The sequence below is a fragment of the Gadus macrocephalus genome, chromosome 14 (assembly GCF_031168955.1).
Source record: "Gadus macrocephalus chromosome 14, ASM3116895v1".
In the NCBI taxonomy this organism is placed as follows: Eukaryota; Metazoa; Chordata; class Actinopteri; order Gadiformes; family Gadidae; genus Gadus; species Gadus macrocephalus.
The window spans coordinates 14,631,578-14,657,790 of record NC_082395.1 but is presented as its reverse complement, the minus strand read 5'-3'; the positions used below and the strand labels follow the sequence as shown (position 1 = coordinate 14,657,790).

Here is a 26,213-nt window from a genome sequence, read left to right as displayed (position 1 = left end):
AGGACACGTCGAAAATGCAGGAACGTTGCTGCCACATTTCCACCAAAGTTGTCTCCATTATGTTGTTCCATTTTCTATCGTTTTCTTTATTAGCATTCTTCTTGTTATTGATCGCATTCATTTTTGCAGTAGTTACTCCTACTCAGCGTAGTGCAGTGAAGTTAGTTGGTAAACACTGCGCGTGAGTTCCAGCTGTTCGGGGGCTTCCCTCACGCAACTGGGGGCGTGGTTCCCTCATGTCAACAATGGATACGTCATGCGATTCCCCAAAAAATTCTGACAGGCCAAACTTTTCGTCGTGGGGTTTTCGAACGTCGCAGACGAAAGTATCGCAGATCGCAAGCATGTCACATTACAAGTCCCTGTCTCGTCGCCGACCCGTCAAAATCGTGTATGATTCGCAAATTCGTCTGCGACGAAAGAATCGGGGCAAAATCGGGCTGAAATCGTGTAGTCTGAACGGGCCATAATGGCCGGTTCAGACTACACGATTCTCAGACATTCCTCCACGATTTACCATGTCACACTATACGATCACAGAGTCAGGAAATCGGGCCTTGTCTCGTCGTAAGACTGGCCAGACTACAAGATTCTCAGACATTCCTCCACGATTTAACATGTCACACTATACGATCTCAGAGCCAGGAAATCGGGCCTTGTCTCGTCGTAAGACTGGCCACACTACAAGATTCGAGGGTGCGATGCTCTCTACTTCTTATCATTTACGTTTGCAAGATATTTTGAAAATCTAAGATTTAGAACGAACATAAATGCTTTTTACATTTTTGTCATAAAGTTTCCAGTAGTTTTTATATCTGCTCAATGTGGCAATTCCTCACAGTAGTTGCGTTGCGCGTGACATGAACTATACAAAGTAGACGCAGCAACAACGTAGCCTAGCAACAAAGCGTCAACAATGGATCCCGAGTACCTAGCACTAGGCATTATGCTGGCGGTCCTCTGCACCGAGACGGAAAGGAAGAAAAAGAAGAAAAGATTGTAGACTCGTTCTTGGGTTGCAAATGCAGGGACGTTGCTGCCACATTTCCACCAAAGTTGTCTCCATTATATTGCTCCATTTTCTATCGTTTTCTTTATTAGCATTCTTCTTGTTATTGATCGCATTCATTTTTGCAGTAGTTACTCCTACTCAGCGTAGTGCAGTGAAGTCAGTTGGTAAACACTGCGCGTGAGCTCCAGCTGTTCGCGGGCTTCCCTCACGCAACTGGGGGCGTGGTTCCCTCATGTCAACAATGGATACGGCATGCGATTCCCAAAAAATTCTGACATGCCAAACTTTTCGTCGTGGGGTTTTCGAACGTCGCAGACGAAAGTATCGCAGATCGCAAGCATATCACATTACAAGACCCTGTCTCGTCGCCGACCCGTCAAAATCGTGTACGATTCGCAAATTTGTCTGCGACAAAAGAATCGGGGCAAAATCGGGCTGAAATCGTGTAGTCTGAACGGGCCATAAGAGGTGGCAACCACGAACAACATGTATGATGGCCCATAGCAGTATAATTTCGAACCTTTCAGACGTGAGAGGGCGAACTAGGAATTGCCGAGAACTGATCAAAGCCAATTAAATGCATGGTCAGAGGAGAATGAGTGGAGAGTTGCTTTCATTTAGCAATGCAGCAACGAGCGCTGGAGCTAGTCAATGAACAGCAATGCATACAATAACGACACTTATTTATTTTTACTGTCAGTGAATAGCACAGAGTGAAAGTCAATGTTTCCTTTATATCTAGTGACAGCGATTATGTCGTAAGTACCGGTAAACTTAGTCAGAAGATCTAGAAATAGAAGGCATAATGCTAGCTATGGGCTAACTTAGCCTATTGGCCACGCAATCAGTGCACTTGAAAATAAGTTTAACCGATCGTGGTGTGACATTATTTAACCATCAATCTACCACAAATATGACCAGACAGATGTACATTGAACACATACACAAAGCACATCGTCCAACTCAGCGGATGCTGACAGACAGCCCACAACAAGCCAAACATCACCACGGCGGGTGTGTTCTCTCTCTCTCACTCTCGCACGCCCGTACACAATCACTCCAACTTATCCAACTCAAAGGCTAGGCTGCTTCACTAAGACTACAACTAACTGCAAGGCCTTCATAACCATGCAGTATGCCGAAGCCAGAAAGGACACGCGCACAGTCGCACACACTGATCTTATGCAAAACAATCTGTTTTATCATCAACATTCAGTCACTGCAAAGATTTAAAGACTAGCCTCTTACCATAAGTTAGAATGGACCCAAAGTATGTGATAATTACAGTCTGGTTTAGCTTTCTCTTGCTCTCCGTTTTTAGCATGACTTCTCAATATTATGTCTTTCTTGTGTTAGGCGCACATGGCTAATTTGCATACGCTCACAGGATTGGCTGGCTCCGCGAGGCAAATAATAGAACATATTTAATTATCTTTCTATCTGTATCTATCAATGCATGTGTCCAGTTTTAATGTGATGTATTTTGTGTATGTCCAGTCAGACTTGTTGTCTCCCTTGTTCTGTGGTCTTGAAGGCTATACTGTGTGAGCCGAATCACCTAAATGAATTCCCGACGATTTGTGTAGTTTGGTATTAATGAAGACTTGACTAGGCTATCTGTCTATCTAGGCTATTAGTCAACAATTATTCGCCGAAGGCGAAGTGAATAATGGGGAATAGCCCCCGAGACCGAAGGTTATTAGCGGACATTTTGTGATAAACAATATCGAGTTTGAGATGTCGATCATGGGATATGGCCCAATATCCCGAGATAGCCAACCAATCAAATTACGCCATCTTAGGAGGTTCACGTGTAGCATATACTAACTATAGATAATATCTATGTATTTATCTATGTACAGTATCTATATAACCTGCTGAACACTCTCTTACTAGTCTCTACTCTCAAGGGTCTCAATGCGGCTTTGGTCCGTGTCTCCCCAACGTGACGTCATGCAATGCATTCTGGGGGAAATGAGAATAAATAGCAAACCGCTAAAATAGTACCTACTTTTTCGTATTACATTCTGTTTTGTGATACCTAACAACATTAAATACAATAAATAACAGTTTAAATCTTTATTACCAACAATCAAACTGCACAAATTCGTTGGAAAATAAACCCTGCAACACGGCCTTTAAGACGTCAAGCTCTGAGACTTTGCTTTTTAAAGCAAGTAGTCTCTGATGAGACTACTTCGCCTACGGCTCTTCTAACGGTGCGTAGGCTAGGAACGGAGGTTTGTGTGTGTGCGCAGTCAGTCAGCACCCGCCATGGTGTGTGTATATGTGTGTGTGTGCGTGCAGTCAATCAGCACCCGCCGTGTGGTGTTGTGTGAAGTGTTTTAAGAGTGGTTGGCTGCTTTTTTAGGTGCGCACTACTGCCCTCTCTCAGCATAAGGCCTTTCTATACTGCCAAGCCAGTTCGGTCAAGGCTTGGCACGCCCGGTGATTTCACTGTCTTATCTCAAGATTCCTGTGTAAAAGCGAATGGGTAAAATCCCCCGTTACGGCGCAGGCTTTCTTGGTTCACTGCAGAAGGCGGGGCTACGCACAGTCTAGACCTCTTTAGAATAATTTGTATATTCCCGAATGTTTGTATTTATTTTAGTGCTGTCAGTTTAACGTGTTATAAACGGCGTTGACGCTTTAACGGCGTTTATTTTTTTATTGCGCGATTAACGCTCTTTCGGTTTGGCAAACGTTGTCGTTTTTTCACCTGCTGTCTAAGCAAGGATACGGAGCAGGTGAAAAACTCCTTAAAAGTGTGTGTGGTTTTGTGTGTCACTCTGTTCGAGCCTGCACGAGAGTTCAATGTTGTCATTAGCGGTTACGTCTTTCTGACCAATCGCAGTTCAAGGCCCACCTGGGCTGTACCACTTCGGGAGGGGCCGCTCAGTTACTCCCCTCTAGACAAAATCGACTTGGTTGCGACGTTGACAGTTTTTGAGTGTTGCGGCTGTTGAGTGAGTGAGAGGTTGCGGGCGCACAGCTGTGTGTGTGTGTGTGTGTGTGTGTGTGTGTGTGTGTGTGTGTGTGTGTGTGTGTGTGTGTGTGTGTGTGTGTGTGTGTGTGTGTGTGTGTGTGTGTGTGTGTGTGTGTGTGTGTGTGTGTGTGTTATTCGATAGCCTGGTAATGTGTATAGGCTTTCGTAGGGTAGGAATATTCATACTGGTTTAAATAATAAATGTTATAGTATTTCCCATCTTTGCTGAGCAAGAGTTTTGTTCGGAAGTTCAGTGATTGAAACAAATAAAAGCCTGGGCTATTGAAGTTTTACGGTAGGCCTACCACTGTCATGCACCTACCCGATGTCAAGTGGACCGGGTTGAATTCACTGCGGGTCTCTCTTATATCCATCTTACCAAATATATTTTATTACTGTCCTTCTCAACACTACTCTGCTCTCACTAAAGCTAGCAGCACGAAATCAATGGATATTTAGAATAGAAAAAACGAAACTATCTTACTTGACTATGACATTGATGCGATATAATATTTTAATCGCTTGACAGCACTAAATTGTGAAACGAAGACACCCGCATGCAAGAATGAGTTTACGTCTGAGTGTAGGCTACAAACGAGATTGACTATTTATTAGTGCAAATACGCCAACATATTCTTTATTTTGCTGACCACTTTTGGGTTAGGGATGGGTTAGGGTTTTTTATCCAGACAAAAGCATCGTAAGGACAGTTTGTCTGCGTCTCTCTCGTAGATCGCACCATCTTTCAACGCCTTTGTTTAATATGACTGCATCAACTTCTCTCACATGATCAGCAGCTCACGGATTTCACTTTCTCTCCAGTTAGAACTGTTCATGATGATATCGCTGTGTTGTCTCTGTGGAGACAGTGCAGCAACAACACCTCTACCCAACATGATCAGGCATGACATTTACGTGATTAGGTTATACACTTGTTTATATGTACGTCTTTTAAGAGTCATCTACTGCTTAGTAGGCATATGACTAAGCCAGCTGACGGGCCTGCGTCGCAGTTCCAGATGTACTTTCATTAATCAATTCCTTTAACTAGCCTTTGATAATGTTCTGGCCCGCCACCTACTGGCTGGAAAAAAAATCGGCCCGAGGCCAAACTTAGTTGCCGACCCCTGCCCTAGAGTATCTATGGTATAAAGGCTGGGACGAATTCCGAATTATAAATATGTAAAATGCATAACGTTAGCTCTCTGGCTCATAGCTGAGCAGACCAGAATACCTCCCATTGCCAAGTCGTAGCTAAGGTCCGTCCTATTTACTAGAGGAGTGAACAACGTTTCCGTTGCACAAGAACCTTACGGGAGGGTAATGATTGTTCCAGGTATTAGTCAAACCCTAATGGCTTGTGAAAAACTTTATATTTTGACTGTAAAACACATGAAAATATAAATGAATGGTCTTAATTTATTTTCTTCAACAAGTGACCATAGTATAAGCGGGATAATGCCCTTTGAGGTGTTCAACATTAGTTCTGTCCGTTAATTGTTGTTTATATGAATGGGAAAAAAAATCGAATGGTCCAAATGTTAAAAATCGGCTTTGACCCTCGGGAACGAATAATCGGAATATTCTGACCCATCCCTATTATGTATCCGCCTGTCATCAAGCATTAGTCATGGCCCAACATTTCATCTAAGATCATGACTCAATGTCTTTCTCCTGCTACGACTGAAATCAGAGGCGTGAATCTTAAAGGGTAAAAAGAATTGAACAGAATGGAGTGGGGGGGGGCATGTAAAATATTGACAGTACATGTTCGGATGTTTACCTCATGAAATGGTGATCTCTCTCTCTCTCTCTCTCACACGTCTGTGTGCGCAAGACATATTTTTTTAAATGCTGCCTGTGGCACCGCCTTTTATTTATGTAACTTTAATACAGTGTAGATGTCACGTTGATCACTGATCTTATTGGCCTTAGTACTAGCTTCACTCAGATTACGAGGTAGTCGGGTATTTTACTTCTGATGGCCAGTCTGAGACAAGAGACTTGACAGGGCCAGTAGTTCAGAATCTCATGAAGTATTTAGAGAGTAGAACCGCCCCTTTTAGCACTAACCTGCTGCCTCAGTCCTCCTCCAGATGGGATAATATGACCCCATTCCTGCATGGCCGACTAGTACACTATGCCCTGTCTGGCATTGTGTACACCCGACTTAAACAACTATAGTAGAGTAGTCGGTTGACATTATGGAGAGTGACTCGTATGCGTTGTTATTGTTGTTGCTCTTCTTCTTCACCTTTTTAATGCTCGAGAGGGATGTGGTCTAGTGTCTCACTGGGGCAGGCCTTCACATGACTGCAAAGCATTGTTGATTTTGGACCAAGACATTCTCACAGTTTCTCTATCCCTCTCTTTGCGTCTCTCTCTGGCTCTCGAGTGGTATTGTTTGTGGGGTGGATGGAAACTGGTGAGTCATGTAAAGGCAGCCAGGCCTAACGGTGAAACTCTACACCAGCTCTCCAGCCAGCCAGCCAGCCAGCATTAAAAGCAGTCCGCATATTCCCAGAGGATGGATGGCTTACCAGATTTCTACCTTGTACATGGACTGGGAAGGTCATGAGGGTTTTCCTTTCTTTTTCTTTATCACATTGTTAATAAAGGAAGTTCCTGCTTCCCAAAAGTATTATTCACTTAACACAAGCAATAACTAATTCTATCGAATGACCATCACAACATTGGATACAATATATATATATATCTGCTCTTTTCTGTAGGCCAGGCCTATGTGTTATGATGAAATAAGATGATTTTATGCATGAATTTATATTATAAAATCTAAAATTATAGACAAAAAGCCAAAACATGTGCAGGGCGGCTTGCTGCACTGTTCATCCAGTGTCTTACTACCAAACTGCCTGAATGACCTATCTCCTTAGTTATTTTGCGGTGCCATTTTGAATTGCGTTAATATATACGTTCGATCACTTCAGTTGGTGATCGCTGCCGGGTGGTATATAGCCTACTTAACACACTGGTTGTCGGGTTTTTGTCCGTTTTTTATTTTGTCTGTCAACATCAGCAAATCAAAGCGTCGAGTGGCAAGATGTTTTCAGAGATTTCCATGATTTACCTTGTGGGGCAGTAATATGGTATGAGCTGTTGATTGACATCTACCAGGTCTAACGCTGGGCAAGCAAGTGGCATAGTGGTTTTATTCTGTATTCTATATTGTCCCTGACAGCATTTAAAAGTAACAATTCATCATTGTTGTATGCACACGCACAAAGTCTGCTGCCTATTTACGTCATCTGCAAAGAAGTTCTGACTGTCGGAACAACCAGGAAAGAGACATTAAACTTTTTGAAAACTTAATTCCAACACTTCCTATATGTACCAGGGCCGGCCCGGACTTATCTTCACAATTTATTCTTCTACCCATGCCCTGGTAAATAAAAGAGCAGACCCATTATATTGCTATGAGTGATATCTATGTTTATCCTAACATAATGCCTCTTTGTAAAGCTAGCCATTACATTTTGCGGGACAAGTAGGCTTAAGTTAGTGATTTTTCAGGCTAGTGATGGCTAGTGGCTAGTGAAACGTGACTACTGCTGCTGTTCAGTCAGGTTTACTGGAAGTCGGTTGTCTTGGTCACCACTGAATTACTTTATTCTTCTCCTTCCTCCGTTTCCTCAAAGATCCCAGTCTGTAACATTTTTAGCTGTGTGGTAATGGTGGTGCCAGTGAAGCTTCCCCCACCTTCCCCTTCCTCAGGGATTGAGTGGTGATGGCAGTGGGTGGTGTGAGGGAACAAACACAGGCAGATAAAACGAAAAGGGGTCAAAAAGAAAAAAGAGGATATGAACTGACTGCATTGTTGAAGTTCAGGCCCTTTTTGTCAGTCTGTCGGACATGAAGGTGACTTGTATACTTGAAAGGTTAAACTGCCACAAGAGGGGAGAAACACAAGTCAATCAATAAGGATGTAAAGTTATTATACGTTTTCTTATCAATGCTGTTATATATTTATCTATATATTAAAACGTATTTATATTAATTATAACTATATTAAAGAAACCTCCTTGAATTACTTGCATCTCCTCCTACGACTAAAATGATATTCTTCCAAAATAGGGAAATCAATCAACCATGCATGATCTAACCACGCGTCCTCCTCCTCGGGTCCTCCTGACCCCAGGCAGGTTTAACCAGCAAAGCAGAAGCTTGACTCAAATATAACATTTATTATAGTTTATGAAACTTCAAATGTGTTGTATGAACCAGTTTTGTGGATGTGCATAATGAATGTTTACATTCAGTAAAATATTGAACAAATCATGTGTCTGGAACCCCAGCCCTCTCTTGGGTAGAATTTCTCAGTGTAGAATTCACATTAATATTCTTGGATTTGAACTAATGACTAATAAACGTTGGATTCAGCGGTTCATTGGAGTCAGGGTGTGTAGGAAAATGGATGATGGGATTTAGAGAAAGAAGGTGGGTTGCATAAACACAAGATGCATGCAGCTCCATGGGTTTCTAGTGATGATACTAGTTGGGACCGGGTACTCTAGTAGACATAACAGCGCTTGGAACATAGCTAGCTTTTTTTTTTTTTACAAAAAAATGTATGCCAACCTTAAACACTAGCTTATGCTTTTGCTCCAGAGTAATATGTCAAGGATCTCTTGATTACTGTTCAAGTGGACTCCATCCCATACTTAATCCTTTGTCATAGGAGGCAGGAACAATAAACAAGCTCATCTGCCTTGGCTCAGTGTCAAAGGTAATCTCTTCTTCCTGAATCCTGCAGCTCCGCTCCTCCCCACCAGCGCCGACCGAGCTGTATAGGCCATGCTCCTGTGGATCCCTAGCTACACTTGAATGTGGTATTGTTTGTGCGGCCTCCTGCGTGTCTCATGACTCTTTTGTTCCCGCTGTAGCCGAGGGCCTGCCCCAGGTCTTCTACTTTGGCCCCTGTGGGAAATACAACGCCATGGTCCTGGAGCTGCTGGGCCCCAGCCTGGAGGACCTCTTTGACCTCTGCGACAGGACCTTCTCCCTTAAGACGGTCTTAATGATAGCCATACAGCTGGTGAGTTCCACACCCCACGAGGCTCCTCGTGTTCCCCAAAAGCATGGGATCTGTTGTTCCGTTTTTACATATCAATAAAGCATTTGCGCTGTTCTAGATGATCTGTCCCCTTGATCATCGGAGGAAGTATGGTGTGATATGTTCTGTTCTCTTGTTTCACCAGCTCTCTCGGATGGAGTATGTGCACTCTAAAAACCTAATCTATAGAGATGTCAAACCAGAAAACTTTCTCATCGGGCGGCAAGGGAACAAAAAAGACCACATCATCCACATCATTGACTTTGGTCTGGCCAAAGAATACATCGACCCTGAAACTAAAAAACACATTCCATACCGGGAGCACAAGAGCTTAACCGGTACCGCAAGATACATGTCCATCAACACACATTTGGGAAAAGGTAGGCTTTTTTTTTTGGTTTGTTCTTCTCTTTTGTTTTTATCCAATTCAACTTTGATTGAAATCATCTAATTTCTATGATCTTCTTTAAACAAAGAGGCATGTTTAATTTCTGCCCCTCTTTCATTTGACTCCTCTGTCATTAGAGCAAAGCCGACGAGATGACCTGGAGGCCTTAGGTCACATGTTCATGTATTTCCTCCGTGGCAGTTTACCATGGCAAGGGCTAAAGGTATGCTTCATAACACCTCAACCGTGAGCACGTATAGATGAGAACCTTTCAACCCTCAGTGTAGTGCCACATTCTTGAATATTTGTCTGATGCCCAGGTATTCGACTCAATTACATTTTCGAATGCTTTGTCGTTTTTAATGAAAAAACAAGCCACCGAAAGCCACTGGTGTCCGTGCTGCAGTCCTATGGGATATTTTGTTTTTTCGATTTGCGTTTTTAAAATAAAATTGTAGAAATTGAAGTAAAATTATCACTTGATAAAAACGTGATATTCAGTCAGAAAATCAAATGATTATCTTTCTTTAAAATAAGATATTCGTGCCAGCCCTACTCGGATTACATGACATAATCACAATCATGCATTTCAGGAGATAATGGTATCTTCCGCTTTTCGTTCAGGCGGACACTTTGAAAGAACGATACCAGAAGATCGGAGACACTAAGCGGAATACTCCCATCGAGGTCCTGTGTGAGAACTTCCCAGGTAAGCCAGTTTGATGCAGTGGCAGCCACATCACAAGATCAATGTTTTTTTTTTCAAATGTTTCGCTAAATGACGCCACATACTCCTGTATGTGCCTTTTTGTTTATGAACCAATGAAAAGACTTCTCAAATTGGAATCTCCTTGGGTTTCAGAGGAGATGGCCACCTACCTGCGTTATGTGAGGCGGCTGGACTTCTTTGAGAAGCCAGACTACGAATACCTGAGGACACTTTTTACTGAGCTGTTTGAGCGGAAAGGATACACCTTTGATTACACCTATGACTGGGTTGGCAGGCAAATAGTAAGTTCCTCTCCTAAGGGGACTGAGGTGTCTTGTCTCATTGCTGTCCTCTAACAGTGATTGATCTGTGTGTTTGTCTGCTGTGAAGCCCACTCCCGTAGGTTCTGTGCACATAGACTCCGGAGCGTCTGCCATTACGAGAGAGAGCCATGCCCACAGGGACCGGCCTTCACAGCATCAGCCTCTGAGGAACCAGGTACCGTACTCCCATTGGGTCCAACTGTCCCATCTCTTGGCAACTGTGTCCAATGTGTCACCTTTGATTGTGGCATTTTTGTGACCGTGTCTATTTAGCAATAAAATGCATAACGTATCAGATAAAACAAACTTTAAAATAGTAGGGGTGAAATTATATATGCCATATATAAACAAATGAAACATCTACATACAAAATACAATGCCACAGGATAGAAAGAGAGAAGTTTGGGCTAATTTATACAATGAATTAGATTTAACTCTTGACAGAAATACGTTCTCTTTCTGGCCTGCTTGGAGTCTAAAAACATAAATATAGTAAAGCACAGATGCAGTCTGTCGAGTTATACATGGCTATGGACAGCAGTTTGTTCATACATGCAGCGATTGATTTAAAGAAATACTAGGCCTATAGTATAAAAGCGGATGTCAGGGGAGCAGCCTGGTAGTGCTTTATTTATTATATATAATATTAAGTAGCTATTTTTTCCATTCACTGCCATTGCCTCCTGCTGGTCAATAGCAGCAGCACTGTGGTCAAAAAATACAACCCAGGTGGACATATCAAAGTGCATGGTTAGGACCATTCTTCTGTTATCGGTCCAGCTCCCTGGCTTGAGCCTTGCTTAGATTTTTAGTGCTTCCTTTTTTTGGGTTTACTTTTACTTTTTTCATATATTTTTTTCATATCACGTGCTGCTTCTGCATGACCACCGGCCTTTGCACGCCCACCCACTCATCTTACATGGAAACCTGCTCCGCCGCCGCCCCCCCTGCCCCTCGCTGCGCCCCGGCCCCCCCTCCAACCACTGCGCAGACGGCCGCCTCGGACCGGCGAGGAGCATGGGAGGTGCAGCCCAGTCGCCAGGCAAACTCCGCCTCCTCCTACCTGACTTCTCACCTGGCCGCGGACAGGCACGGGGGCTCAGTGCAGGTACACTACCATCACTCAACCGGCGGCGCCCACAGGAAGCTCTCCTTCAGGCCCTTCTGTCCGGCCACTCCCCTCATCCAGGCACAACCGTCTCATAGGTCCTTGGTCCACGTCGGGTTTTTCTACCCGCACTTCCAGCCGTTCGGTACCCCAGCAATTAAAATCAAAGCAACAGGGATGGCGGAAAGGAGAAGGTGTTTAATACATCAAATCGCGGTAGCATTCATTAGACCAGCGTAATTACATGGAGTCAGTCTTTAACTTGGTCACTAGACAGGAAAGCTCTTCAGCCCCCAAGACTGAGCTCTGACTCTGAGGTGTAGTGAGGGTCAGCAGCCGAGATGTTAGCCATACAGGAATTCATGTGTAGCTAAAACAAAGTGTCAATAGTATGCCATGAGTGAACTAATTAACAATTGACTGTGCCTAACAGGATGTTAATGAACTCATTAACTAACTAATTCACTGAATTAGTTAGTTCATTCACTAATTCACTGAAGCCAACTCAATTATGAGTTCCTCAAGAAGCCTATCCACCCACTGCTAGATCCACCCAGGGATTACTTCTCCAAGCTGATTTTGTCTTGAGAAAGGGGCAAGAAAATCAAATTTTGAGTGAAATTGGACTAAGTGTGTGTGTAAGGGGACGATAGGAATATTAAGACGGGTTGGAAGATGGAGTATATGGTCCAGCTATTTTGGTTTCTACATGGAAGGCAAATCTGCAACCATATATCTTCCTTTCCAGAGACCTTCCTGCAGGCACGTCCACCCACAACACTCGCAGGGCACAGTAGCACTCCATGGCGTTGAACACCCGCCTACCTCAAACCACATTTAGTATCGCATTGTTTACATGCAGCCACACTGTTGTGGGATCCTGTCACAGGGGCCATTTCTCATTGCCTTTTGGGATCTGAAAGTCTAGTTGCTGGATGGGCAAGATGCATTTGTTTATTTATTCAGTGCATGTTTTCAAGTCTTTGGGAGATGGAGAATCAACATGCATGACAAGTCTACTCTGCTTAGCTGGCTTGTTGCCTGCTAAAACTTCATTACAAGATTTGTCATTTCGTTTTAATTTCTTGTTTAGGAGGGGGGGGGTAGTTAATTGAAACATTTTTTTCAATGTAAAGGAGAAAATAATACTTAAGCTTTTTTGCATTTCCTTTTCCCATCTTTGATTTGCATCTGTTTGACGTGAATGGTAATGACAGTCAGTCAAATGCAAACAAATGCAACTTCTGGGTTCCAAAATAACGTTTAGGAACTTTAAAATGACCTTCTAACAGTGTTATGGGTTCGGACTCTTTGAATTGGGTGCATGTCTACATTATAGGTAATGTGTAAAGATTGCATCAGCGCTTCTAGGCCGATACATAGATTATCACATTCATCTGATCTTTCCTCACGATCCACTATCTGCCCACCACATAAGCAGGCCGTCCAAAAAACATCTGTAGGCAGCCTATGCTCCGAAATCGTACACAAATACAAATGGTACTACCAACCACTCTAAAACCAAAATAAATAATATTTCAACCAATCACAGACAGGGGTGGGTGTTGTTGGGTTTTGTGCTGCGTTCTTGACAATTTTTACTGGATGCTGGCTCTGTTTGTTTGGGATCTCGCTTCAAATATCAACAGAAGTGACGTTACCCAACATCGCTGATACAACCTGTGGCAATCTCTGTTTTTGTGATGTGTGCGCAGCTTGTGATTTTCCGGGGAAGGTTGTCACCGACACCCAGTTCGTAACATTCATCAAAGGGAATTGCAAAGGCTTTCATCAGTGGGCCTTCAGCTCAACCATCATTGTGTTTCCTCATTAGGCGAATGTGACGTGTTGTTTGCTTAATTTGTAGCATTGGCTCTCTATACCACAGGTTGTCAGCTCGACCAATGGGGAGCTGAATCCAGATGACCCTATGACTGCCCACTCCAATGCACCAATCACGGCTCAGGCAGAGGTGGAGGTGGTGGATGAGGCAAAGTATGCATCATTTGGTTCCTGCTCGCTTTATAGTGACCGCGCTTTGCCTGCATTATGCTTTGGAGTTGTGGCAGTAATCTTTACCAGCTTTCATTCAGTAATAATTGTAATGTGCTATTTTTAGGCTTTTCTTAGTTATTGTGGTCATTTGGAGGCATTTAACTTGCGTCCAATAATGTTGAGGCTTATATTTATATTTATTTGGCTCATTTCAAATCGCCCCTGCCTGCTACACAATGGCTGGCTACAGGCATTCACAAAATGCCCGTTAAAAAAAACAAAAAACAGAAAGGGGTTGTAGTTGTAGTTTTCTCGCTCCGTTCTCTGTCCCAACATTAGGGCTTTAACGGAGGTAAAAGACCAGCTCCCCTTTCCGATTCCGGTCAAGGAGCAATGAGTCTTCCAACCGAAATCAATGGATTTAGAAAATGCCAAATAAAACACAACTAAAACTGTTATTCGCTACGATACTTGATTTGGAACATCAACAAACACCACTAACCACTCGGCGAGTTGCACATTTCTGAAAACGAATGTTTAGGGTTGTTTTAAGGACAGGTTTGTGAATGCCCATAGCCAGCAATTGTAAAGCAGGCAGGGGCGATTCGAAATTAGGCAAATACCCGAAACAGAACCAATGGTCAAAATGTTGGCGTCAACCACTCTATTTTATCCTAGACAAACCAGAAAATGGGCTCAATGTTCAAAATACCGGAATTGTCCTTTAAGGCTTAGAAAAGAACAAGTATCTTTTTTTTCTCCTCTTGTTTTAATAATAAGTTGACTTTATTGACGTGATGCATGACGTCTGCATAAACATAACAAATGTCATCCCAAACAGCCTTTTTACTTCCTGACGTTATCTGGTTCTATAATCAATGTGTGATCATCTATTATTAACTCTGAACCATATGTTTTCTGAAAGCCATTTCATATTTGGCATCTAAAATAAGCTCTTCCCTCCATTTTCATTTGGTTCAGTAGCTGTTTTCTTTATTACTGTTAATTATTTTCTCTGCCACAATTAATCAAATCCATTATATTGGGTGCATCAGAGGTTCCATAAATAATTTTTCAAATGGGCATTAGTGGTTTTCTCTCCATTTATATCTAGATGAAATCGTGCGTGCAAGCATCTAATTTCCTACTAGCCCCAAATCGTTTCCCCCTCTGGTTCGGACGCCATTGCCTCACAAACGGTCCCCCAAAGTGCCTTTCCCTTTAGACTTTGTCCATGTCCAGGTCCTTCCTGAAGGACGGCCTCTCCCCTGCACTGCTCCTCATTCACATGGTTGTTTGATATGATGATTGGCATTTTAAATGGCCAGCCACTCTGATACCTTTACCAGCCCACTGAGGTTAATGCTCCAGGTCCACAGCACAAAGTGCAAAATCCAATCCCTTAGTATTGTGCTACACAATGCCAGGTGTCCTTGGTGATGAGGCAAGATATAATGCATTTTGTTTAAGATTCCCCCCAACCCTTCCACCAGTTTACCCACACAACTCCACTCCGGAGACTGCTAGTTCTTCATCAGCATGTTGTTGTTTATGTTGAGCTGGTGAGTTAAACTACCAAACAGGCGGGTCCTTTTCCATGTTTTTTGGTGTTGTATTGGGTCTCTTTTCCATGGCACTTTCAAATGTCAGGGGTGCAAACTTTCACGGTTCATGCCTCATCCAAGTTATCAACGAGTACTAGCCAATGAGAGGTAGAGTAGGGCGGGTCATGATTTCCCCCTCTGTCTGCTAAACTCCGCTGCTGTTTATAGGCCGTCTCTTGCCGCTCGTTTGACCGCGCAAACTGCAAGCTCCACTTCAAGGGAGCATGCAGACACTGAGCAGCCTGTTTTATACAAGTAATTATTTGGGTGATAAGGTAAGCTTGTCAACTTTAAGAGTTACTGAATCTACGATTTTATCTGGAATTTGAACACATTTCAAAAAGTGTTTCTCGATTGAGAGTTAGAGGAAAGAGGGGCGTGTTATCGCCATGGTAACGACCCACGAAAACGTTAATACTTTTTTAGTAACGTCGTTGTATGAGCGTTATAAGCCTAAACTTCACTCGGACGCGGGTACTAAATCGCTGCGCAGACGGAGCTCCACCATCCACACAGGTAGCGGTTTACTATAGTAGAGACGGAGCACACGGTTCACGTAACAAAAAGAACGCTGACTTTTGGGTAAATGGCAAATACATGCCTCTTTTTATTTGTACACTTTTTTTTTTTTCTGAATTTGGGACTTATCTCAGTCAGTGACAAAAAGGTATAGATAACGGTTGCCAATCACATAAGACAAATTACCACGTTTAAAACCAAAAATCTGTTTTAGTTGGATCTTGTGCTTCTCCGTTGACCTGAACGTGATATGTTCTCCATCTCTATCTGACCCGTGCCGTGGTGTTTAATGTGACTAAACATTGTTAGAAAAAATACTTTCAATTTCTAATCGATGCAACTGAGTTTTTCTTATTGTGAGCACTGCTTCATAAAGTAGGTCTTGACATCACTAGCAGGCTATTGTGTGTCACTTAAACAGAGTTTGTTTAGAAGATTGCACCTTTTTTGGCCATCAACAGTTTGCACACCTGAAATGCGTTTCTTAATATAATGTGGTGGACTTGAATATGAATGAAATGAGCAGGAGAATGTGCTCATGGAGGCTGATTAGACAAGAGGAGATCTCTCAAGTTCTCATCTCATTATACCCATCATCCGTTTCCTCTCTTTATGGGTGGAATGAGGCCTGTCCCGCCATCTTGGTCCTGCTGTAATGTTAATCTATCTTTTCTCTCTTTACACTGTCTTCCATAGCTGCGTGAAAATGCTCAACCTGTGGTGAGTCCCTCTCTGCTAGTGCACATCAGACTCATGGGGCAGGGACACATTAATAAACCATGTGGTCATGCAACAATGAATCAGTGCGCATCACCTTACATGTTTTTGGCAGCGTGTCATGGTGCTTTGCTCATATTAATAATCAAGCCTCCGCTTAGCAAGTCGTTGTCCTATGTCTTGGTCTACAGGTGTTCTTTTTTGTATCTGCCATTTGATGCACCATGGTAGCCACCTCCTCCTTTCCCCCTCCATCCAGTGTCATTTGAGGCTCAATAACGGCATACACATGCAGCCCATTGCAAAATGTTTAGCAATGTATGCTCTCACAAGAGTTGCCATGACATTGATATTTTGGGATTGTTTTTCAAATGTAACATACAATTTCCTTGTCATTTATTCTAGCCATTGGTGAGTGGTTGGAGGGTGGGTGTTTGTTCGTTCTGTGTCTTTCTATTTACGTTCCCTCCCTCCCATCCCCTGCAGGTGCTGCTGCTTCTTTAAGCGGAAACGGAAGAAGAACACCCCGCGACATAAATGATGGTCTGCCGGCCTGAAGCACTCGGCGTGCCTGGCTCGTCCTTCACAAGTTCTTGAGATCCAAGTGAATGGCAAAGGGAGAGAGAGCTGAAATCGCATTTATTTCCCCAGGAGGGACCAATCAAAGTGTGTGTGTGTGTGTGTGTTTGTCCTGTTGATGGGAGGCCTTGTTTGGAGAGGGGTGTATGTGTGTTTGTGTCGTCAACTGGCCAGAATGGATTTTTTTATTTGTATAGTGATTATCTGGAGGAAAAGAGAACTTCTTCTCTCTGAGATGCACTTTCCTAGCGCGTGTATAGCGTGGACGCCATCTCTCCTCTCCCAGTTGAAATTGCAACGAATGGAAGTGTCTCTTTCAGCCGGGATCGCCCCTCCTCCTTCTCACTCTACCTGTTGCATTCTGTGGTTTACACAGTCCTTTCTTGCACTCATGAAACGGCGTAACTGCACCCAACCCAGACATTTGTTTGTTTTTTTGTTTGGCAGAACGTTACTTTTGTCATTCTTGGCACGGAACTGAATGTAATCATGAAAAACACAAGTGGAACCCATGAGTGTCACTGCCGCAGTGTCCACCCAGTGGTGGTGTACTGTGATACCCTGTAGAACACTCCTGAGGGGAAGGCAGAGAGCGGTACCTTTGCCCGGGGCTTGTGGCAGAGCACCGTGCTCTCCAGTGAACCGGTTGGGATGCACATGGCCTGCTTTCAACACTCCTCCCAAAACCAAAAGAAAAAGTCTTGTCACTTAAAAAAGAAATGCTTTTTTTTAATTTTATTATTTTTTTACTTTTTGCCTTGTTTTAGTCTTGTTGGCTTTGTGATTTTTGAAAAACTGGACACTGTAGGATGGCTGGAGTAACAAATATAATTGTATTTATGCTTATGTATGTCTTGATTGCCACCTTTTATCGAACCATTCTTAAACATACACATTAAATGTACAGACATAAAAGTGTAAAAAGAAGTGCATGGGAATATGAACAGTGTCCGATAGAGACGAAAAACCGACCAATCTAATGTTAGTGGAAAAAATAGATGGACATGGATAAGAGTCTGCGAGAGAAGCAATGTTTTTGAGCCTCAACCGAACTGGACTTTGACCATGTCTACGCCAGTAGACGCTGAAGTGGGAACGTTGCTTTGGGTGCAACAAGAGACATTGGTGTGATGTACTTTCCATCGCCGCCTCTTTACACTAATGTCCAATGCCTTAAACACACACACACACACACACACACACACACACACACACACACACACACACACACACACACACACACACACACACACACACACACACACACACACACAGTAGTGGGATAATGTGACCGGCTGAGGGAGTACTCGCAGTTGGACCTGCAGTTTGAACCCCTTGTTTTAAGAGCCACATGGTCACCATAAGTATAGAGCAGTCAGAGTGGCTCGCCAGTGACAGAGGTGAGCAGGGCCAAGTGTAATGATGCCAAATGGAATGTTATGTTAACCCAGAAACACTGAACAGAGGAGGCTGGGCCATGTGTCCAGTGCAGCAATGTTACATGGCTTGGACCTCCACCAGTCAAACGCGGGTAATTTTCCTTGACGTTAATAAACAAACAAAAGGGGATGGACCACCAGGGGTCTTTATAAGGGAGAGTCTTGACCAACTTGGAGGAATATGTGTTAGCCATTTTAATATAATTCTTAGCGTTTTATCTTCAATGTAAAGTGTCATGGAAGGCTGCCTTGAAACACTATGTATAACAATGTCACCTTGCCTATCCTCTTGACACCTTCCCGGAGTCCATTTGAACGTTTTTAATTGTATTTTCTTTTTTACTTGTTAATATGAACTTTCAGATGCACATTTTATTTTCCTTTCCAAATTAGCCATGTTTTTTATTTAGGGGAAAGGGGGCGGGAGTACCATTAAACATGGCTGCACTACATTTATTAATAACGGCCACTTTCACTATAGAACCGCCCCCTACATGGGTTTAATTATTTTGGTTACCATGTTTCTCTCCATACTCTTGCACCCATGCACACCAACTTACTACGTGCAAGGTTCACAGTGGGCAGCCGCAGCACATTCTCATCCTCACATCTTTGATGTGAAATCTCCGGATGGTGCAATCTGTCCCACTGAGTCAGTAGAATGGGTCTCATTTTGTAACGTGTATATTAACACTGTAAAGCTCTGGGTGTGGCGTTATTTTTTCACTCCCTCTGGGGGTGAGGTCTAAGTTATTGTGTTATTTGAAATTACTTGAATATCTTATGGGAGTTTGTTTTGTTCTAGTTTTGAATCAGATTGGTGAATCAAGAGAAAGCATTGGGAGGCATTGGAGGAATAGGCTATTTGAATGGCAGGTATTCATTCCTTGGTGCCTCTTAACTGTTGGTTACGGGGGACGATGGTAACATAGTCTCACCTCTAGGATCCTGTATAAGAGGGGTGAATGAGTTGAATGAACCGTATATTGGCCCTTTTTCTTTTCTTTTCTGTTGCAGTGCTGGCTTTAGTTTCAAACCTGTAGTTGATTGAACTTAAGCTCAGTCTGAAAACATAGCGGGCTGTTGGTCAAGTCAAATTTATGATAGTGAAAGTCTCTGGATGGGCAAAACCCTCTTTTTCATCACAGCACAATGCATCAATGTGTCAAGCAAGCGAAGATAAAGGTCCTATACATCATATTTAACGGTGAAATTTTCCCATTCAAAGCCCCTGTTCACCAGAGTTTTTTTTGTTTTATCAGATTCTTGTAAAGAGATAGATGTAAAGAAATCCAGACGATAACCTTCAGCGTTTCCTTGATCTCCCATAATGCCATGCGCAAGACTACTAAGCCCATGCCTTTCTACCTGTGCCAGGAAAATATGAAGTTGAATGTTTTTCTTTTTTTCTTTAATAATCACTGCATTCCACATTGTGTCCTATTTTTCTGTTTTAAAATGCATACAATAAAGTGATTTTAAATGTTCCCAACTGTTGTAACATGTTAAAGGATTAAATAAGGTCAGACGAAATTGCATTTTTATCCAACATTTTATCTTAATGCCCATTCATTTACATAACACCAAAGCAACTCGACTTTAAGGAGTTCGGCTGTTGCTCTTTGCAACCAGGATCTCACAACTTAAAAACCGTGCATTGCCTATAGTCGCTTAACATGACTGGCAGCAATGGTTGGTATATTACTATGATGATGTATTTACATGTTTCCTTGCAGCCTCATCCAGACTGACTACTCTGCATAGTTTATATCTGCATGGCTTGTCTGGGGGACTTGCCTCTACAGTGAGCTTTATAATAAATAACTACGGCTATTGGTTAGATCCGCTAAGTGCAAGGGCTTCCGGCCCTTTTATGTAAATTAACTTCACGTCGTCTTCACGGCCCACACTGCACATCAGGTCCCGCTCCTTAGATATTGTAGCTTACTCTTATGGCAGTTTGTCTGTCTGTGCTCGTCGTTTAAGCTTCACTTTGGTTTTGCGCAACCCACATTCCCACGTTTGTCATGAGGGTGTTGTAGTCCAGAAGAGTGGTGCCATGGGTCACAGTGGCGTTGGGTATCTCGTGGGCTTCTTCTTCCATTCTTTGCTATGTTGCTGTACTGTAGAGCCGTCCTTGATTTACTGTATATTTTTGGAGGGAATATTAAGGGAGATTACTGCAATATTGTGATTTATTTGTAATATTGTACAGAGTTCACTGTTGTAGTCTTTTAATTTCTGTGGAATTCCAGCATATAAATTGTGTTCTTCTTTGACCCCTCCTCCCTCTGTGGAAAACTGAATTGTACAGCATCTAGAGTTTATCCCAACCTTCCCTGACAGAATTTTCCAAGGCTACGATTTAAGAGAAATCTTCGAAGTGTAAATAGTGTTCAAATATGAATGTCACTTCAAAAATGTGTCCGAATGAGTTCAAGGGCTTCTAGAATGAAGGACCCAATTTTATTTGAATTATGGTATATTGTTTTTAATTTGCAGGAAGGTTAAACGGTTCTTATCTAAGATTTTTGGAGTCTGTCAATAATGGACCTCACAAATCACTTTTTAACCGCTTAAAATATAGGGGAACTCAAGTTTGCACCCTTTTTTATGCAAAATAAAAATATATCTTCACTTTTATGGCTTTGCCTTCATTCGATTTATGTTTGCGATTACGGTAAGATTTGATCTATAATAAGCTTGTTTTATCTTTCGTTCGTCTTTTTCCATTAAAACCCATGTCTTGAATTACTCAGTAAACCGTGGCTGTATGGCATGCCGACACCCACCACTAGACAGTGCTGTTGTATTTGGTGACGTGCTTCATTTCCAGCTATAAACTTCCGGTAATAACTTCCCGTGTTCTCTTTCACCAGTCCGATTCAACATGGTGGGTATCTTTTCAATATCTCCACTTTACAATCCTTCTCAATCCTCATCTTTCCTCACTTAAACAAACGTATACACTCAATGAACTAGACAAAAAATATTTTTACAATCAAAAATCTGCATTAGTGATGTTCCTATACTTAATCAGTCTTGTGAAAACCTAACATTTAGCTCGGTGGTGAGCAGTGGGAATGGGCTAGCAACCAATGAAGCAATGCGCTGGAGTTCTAGCATTTAAGCTAGTGATCTTGGTGTTCCGATTGTCCTTGTATAGTTAAATACATTGTTGCCGAAACTTCCGCAGGGTTATTCGATTTGCTAATAAACAATTACATTAAATGTTTCTATATTCTTAATCGGTAGTTTTCTGTACGTCGCTAAATCGTACCTAGGTGTAACGTACTCAGACAAAATCTAGTGAAATTAACCAACATTACAAGCCGAATAACGCGGTTACTGTGTCCTTAATGTTGCAATTTACTTGGAATTCATGTATTTATATCATTGATGTCCTCTCTAGGGCCGAGTCAGGACCAAGACCGTCAAGAAGGCCGCCAGGGTCATCATTGAGAAGTACTACACCCGGCTGGGCAATGACTTCCACACCAACAAAAGGGTCTGCGAGGAAATCGCCATTATCCCCAGCAAGCCTCTACGCAACAAAATTGCTGGGTAAATTGGCACCGTCTTTGTTGTTCAATTCGTTATCTCAGATGTGTGCCTGTCCGGTGTTTTGCTATCGGGTATGGACTGTCAGTTTCTGACAGTTTCCAAGGGACGGGTCCTGTAGACGGGGTCCCTTACGTGGTCTTTATAGTTTTGTATGGAAAAGGGATGCAATGGTTGAGTCTAACGTACTCTAGGTCTCCAGAAGCTCATGATATTGAAGGCATGGGTGAGTTTATGTTGGCAGCCGCAGTATTTGTATATTAAGTTACTCATAATATACAGGGTCGTTTTAAACGACTGTAGCAACATGTTATGATGTTCTATCACACTTCCGTCAAATGACTCTAATCTAGTTTGTTTTGCATTCTACCTTGTTTTGTAAACTGTGGAAGTGGCTAGTCTTACTACGTATTTCAACTTGGTTGTGATTTCCTTGCAGGGTTTCCGAAGATCCATATAGCTTAAAATCGAATAATTTGAATAGTAGGCCTTAAATGTCTTGAATTTGATTGTGACAGGTCTTTAAAATGTATTGGATTATTCAACCAATAAACAGGAATGCAAACGGGTACAAATGTATCTTGAGCACACCCAGCTAGTGTGTCGCCGGGGGTAGTGGTGTCTCCTCGTCAAAGAAATTGCTACTTGCTACTGTTAACGTAAATTTAATTTACTATGAGTAAATGCAACTAGATCTGGCTTGAGAACAGCGCTGCACTTGGTGCATAAAGCTAACATACTTTATGTTTTCGTATCTCGTGACTGTTGTAGATAGGTATGTCTTACAGAATACTACATTAAATGCATCTACAACTCTTTGATTATATTTATTATTTGTAATCTTACTTAAAAGGAAGAAAAAGTCACAAGCTGGATCGATCACTCCCTCCAATACAAAAGTATTATAAGGGCTTCTACAGGTGGTCCAATAGCACAGACTACCTTAATGCACTTGGTTTGTGTGATAACAACACTTGGACCTCAGCTGGTTTAAGAAATATGGTTACCTGTTTTCACAATGTTTTAGAAGTCTAAAACTCTATACTTTTTTGCCAGAATGGAGGTGTAATGGGTCTTCATATGCATGCATAATAGTCCTGAGTCTTAAATGTAGCTTGTTGAAACCTGCAGGAACCCTGTCCATGGTTGTGCTAAGAACTCGGAATGGGTTCAAGGTCTAATGTGTCGTTTTCTTCCCCCAGCTTTGTGACCCATTTGATGAAACGTATCCAGAGGGGCCCGGTCAGAGGAATCTCCATCAAGCTGCAGGAAGATGAGAGGGAAAGAAGGGACAACTACGTCCCAGAGGTCAGTACAGACTGCAGCCTTGGCTCTTGTTGCCGCCCCATGGAGATATGTATTGGTACCAGTAGTGTAGTCAGGTTTAAAGGACCCGATTGAACACTGGTACTGAGATTGTTTTTAAATATTAACTTCCCTTAAATCTGGGAAGTAATATTATAATCCGTTATAAGATTTTGTTTACAAAATGTGCCAGGGATTACAGGTTTATCACTTCGCAATGTCATGTTTTGGTAGAAGTATTTAAACAAACGGCTTTTGAATTTGGAAGAAAGAATCAAATGGCCATACCAATTATTTGATACAACTTGGAAAGTAAAGTTTTTATTACTGGAAAGTACATTTTTGGATCTCTTTCGCTCTATTCTAATGGCAGGCTTAATGCGTTAAACCAGCCCCTGACCCTTTAAAGTAGTTGCTTAATACATCATCTGTAAAAGATATTGATAATTAAAAAATAAATAACTGTACCTCATAAGACAATGGGTGATTTTGGACAAACAAACTAATGCATAATGGTGTTTGGCTGATGCCTGCTACCCCATCGTTGTTTCACTATACTGATTCGGTCCAATAAAAGAAAACCTATAGTCTTCACATCTTTGTCAACAAATGCTTCATTATTTGAGTTTAAGCCAAAGGTTCCTGATGCTGAACATGCAGTTGTATTTCATGTGCGTTGCCCAAGCTAACTGTGGTTGTGGTCCCTAGGTTTCCGCTCTGGACCAGGAGCTCATTGAGGTCGATCCTGACACCAAGGAGATGCTCAAGATGCTGGTGAGTCTCAAACATGTAGTTAAGGATTGGTTTGGCTCATAATGCCTCATGATGTCCTTTTCCTCCTCCAAACCAATGGCACTAATGGACTGTATAAGCCTTGCCTGATTGATGTTTGATATTAATCAGTGCACGTAGAGAAGGGTATGCAATGCTGAATATTAAGACCATTCATTTGTATGGAGAACCATGATCTGCAGGTAATTTAACTAAAGCATGTGTTTCAGGATTTCGGTGGACTTTCCAACCTTCAAGTTACCCAGCCAACTGTTGGAATGAACTTCAAAACGCCACGAGGAGTCTAGAAAATGTACCCTATTCCTTCAAATAAAGACAAATGAAAACTCTTTTGCACATCTGTCGTCTGCTCTTGCAATAAAGGAAGGTTATAAATTGATAGGTTTTCCATTAAATGGAAATTTTAATTATCAATTGGATAAAAAAAAAATATCAAAGTCGAACGCCACCAGAGCACTGCAGAACGAGGTAGCCTCTTCCCCGGTGTTCTCGTCTCACCGTGGGAGTATGGCTTCATTCGCAAGAAGCATGCCGAGGTTGGTAATCAGGGTTATGCCCCTGGATAGATATGGATACCATGACTGCTGGGAGTTGGTAAGAAAGTCGGGTATTTATTGCAGTGTAGGGTGTGTGTGTGGCAAAAATAGAAATGCTACGGATTGATAGCGCTGTGGCACGGCGAGCCGCTCCTGGGACGCTGCTGAGACGTTTCGCAGCCGCGCCCGGTGGAAATGGTCTCATTGATTAGAGTGGAACCTATCTGCTGCGGTGACCGCGGCCGAGACGTGCCGCAGCCGTAACGTTGCCGTAACGCGTCCGGTGGAATCAGGCCTTCAGCAACGTCCCAGGAGCGGCGGCTCACCGTGCCGCAGCGCTATCATTCCGTAGCATTTCTATTTTTGCCGCAAGCCGTTGCTGAACCGCGTCAATTTCATTTCAACAGAGCAGATCGAGCAGGGCAGGAAGTGAAAAAGTAAAAGCCATAGAGCATCCGGTCAATTTTCAAAATAAAACAATACTCGGCTCATGTAGCCTATCACAACGTCATTTATGTACCAAATCAAATTTTATTAGGGCAATGGCCGGAAGGACAAAGCGTGGCATTTAATTGCAGTCGTATTGGGAGTGGAAGTTGAGTACATTAGGTTTAGGATTATCGCGTGATCTCGTGATCTCGCGTGAATACGGTTGGCTCGCAACGCACGTTGCACTGCCGTAACGCGCCCGGTGGAAATGCAAGCAGGGCAAAGTCGCAGCCGTAACGTTGCCGTAACGCGTCCGGTGGAATCAGGCATTGAGAGACCACTAAAAGGCTCAGGAAACCATTGAAGGCATTTTGAGTTACTTAGCTGATTAGAATGTGACACCTGGAGTCTACAGTATTGAACTTATTCACAATATTCACATTTTCTGAGATACAGAATTTTTTTTATGAGCTCTAGGCCATAATCATCAAGATTAATACAAAGAAAGGCTTGAAATATTTCACTGGATGTAATTAATCAATATAATATGAGTCACTTTTTAAACATTATTTAAATTAATGGACTTTTTTCCTCAATATTCTAAATAATTGAGATGCACCTCTATAAGCTTAAAAGAGAAATCTAGTGTAAAATGGATCTGGGATATGTTTGGTATGATAACGAGTTGGAATCTTCGTTTGGGAGCAAAAAAGCGCATATAGACTCATTCTTAATCTTAAATTGGCTGTTTTTAGCGGATTCTACCAAAACGCTATAAACTTGGAACGATGGGGCATGGTAAAAACTAAATTACAATTTAGACCACTTGCAAGGATAGAAGTAGCCCGACACTTCTCTAGTAGTTTAAGGGTCTTAACATATACAACGAGGCATTGATAACTTTGTAAGTGTACAGATTGTGTATTAAAAAGGACATTTTATACACACAATACCATCAGTAGTTCACCCGTCGAAGCCATCTTGTCTTTATAGGGGACATATTATACCACCAGGTGTGAGTGATTAGCCTAACAAGCCGTTTCGAAAATCGGCCCAATATGACATCACTAGTGGGCCTGTCCACCTAGATCTGTGCTGGATAGATGAGCATCATTTACTTCAGGTTTACTGGGTAGGCTG

The 26,213-nt window shown here is 42.4% G+C and overlaps 2 protein-coding genes across 5 annotated transcripts in view; both read left to right on the top strand.

Annotated features, from left to right (window-relative positions):
• Positions 1-19,937, top strand: part of csnk1g1 (casein kinase 1, gamma 1) — a 29,937-nt gene extending 10,000 nt beyond the window's left edge. Inside the window, exons 5-14 of one of the 4 annotated variants that reach the window (XM_060071718.1) lie at positions 8,900-9,051; positions 9,215-9,449; positions 9,595-9,680; positions 10,082-10,166; positions 10,320-10,468; positions 10,557-10,664; positions 11,481-11,597; positions 13,486-13,592; positions 16,412-16,435; positions 16,919-19,937. In XM_060071718.1, coding sequence (XP_059927701.1) covers positions 8,900-9,051; positions 9,215-9,449; positions 9,595-9,680; positions 10,082-10,166; positions 10,320-10,468; positions 10,557-10,664; positions 11,481-11,597; positions 13,486-13,592; positions 16,412-16,435; positions 16,919-16,973 — 1,118 coding nt within the window. In that variant the 3' untranslated portion in view covers positions 16,974-19,937. The remainder of the gene's footprint in view (positions 1-8,899; positions 9,052-9,214; positions 9,450-9,594; positions 9,681-10,081; positions 10,167-10,319; positions 10,469-10,556; positions 10,665-11,480; positions 11,598-13,485; positions 13,593-16,411; positions 16,436-16,918) is intronic. The other 3 variants (XM_060071721.1, XM_060071719.1, XM_060071722.1) reach the window with 3 other exon arrangements.
• A 1,272-nt stretch (positions 19,938-21,209) lies between these two features.
• LOC132472220 (small ribosomal subunit protein eS17) lies at positions 21,210-24,437 on the top strand. Its single transcript, XM_060071723.1, has 5 exons — positions 21,210-21,343; positions 21,863-22,014; positions 23,214-23,319; positions 24,025-24,090; positions 24,318-24,437. The coding sequence occupies exons 1-5, from the start codon at positions 21,341-21,343 to the stop codon at positions 24,393-24,395; spliced, it is 405 nt and encodes a 134-aa protein (XP_059927706.1). The 5' UTR covers positions 21,210-21,340; the 3' UTR covers positions 24,396-24,437.
• Positions 24,438-26,213: the final 1,776 nt, after the last annotated feature.

Bases quoted from the DNA above. Each gene is read 5' to 3' on its own strand.
- LOC132472220 (XM_060071723.1), top strand. The intron at 23,320-24,024 runs GTCAGTACAGAC...TGTGGTCCCTAG, and splicing joins GGGACAACTACGTCCCAGAG to GTTTCCGCTCTGGACCAGGA. The intron at 24,091-24,317 runs GTGAGTCTCAAA...CATGTGTTTCAG, and splicing joins AGGAGATGCTCAAGATGCTG to GATTTCGGTGGACTTTCCAA.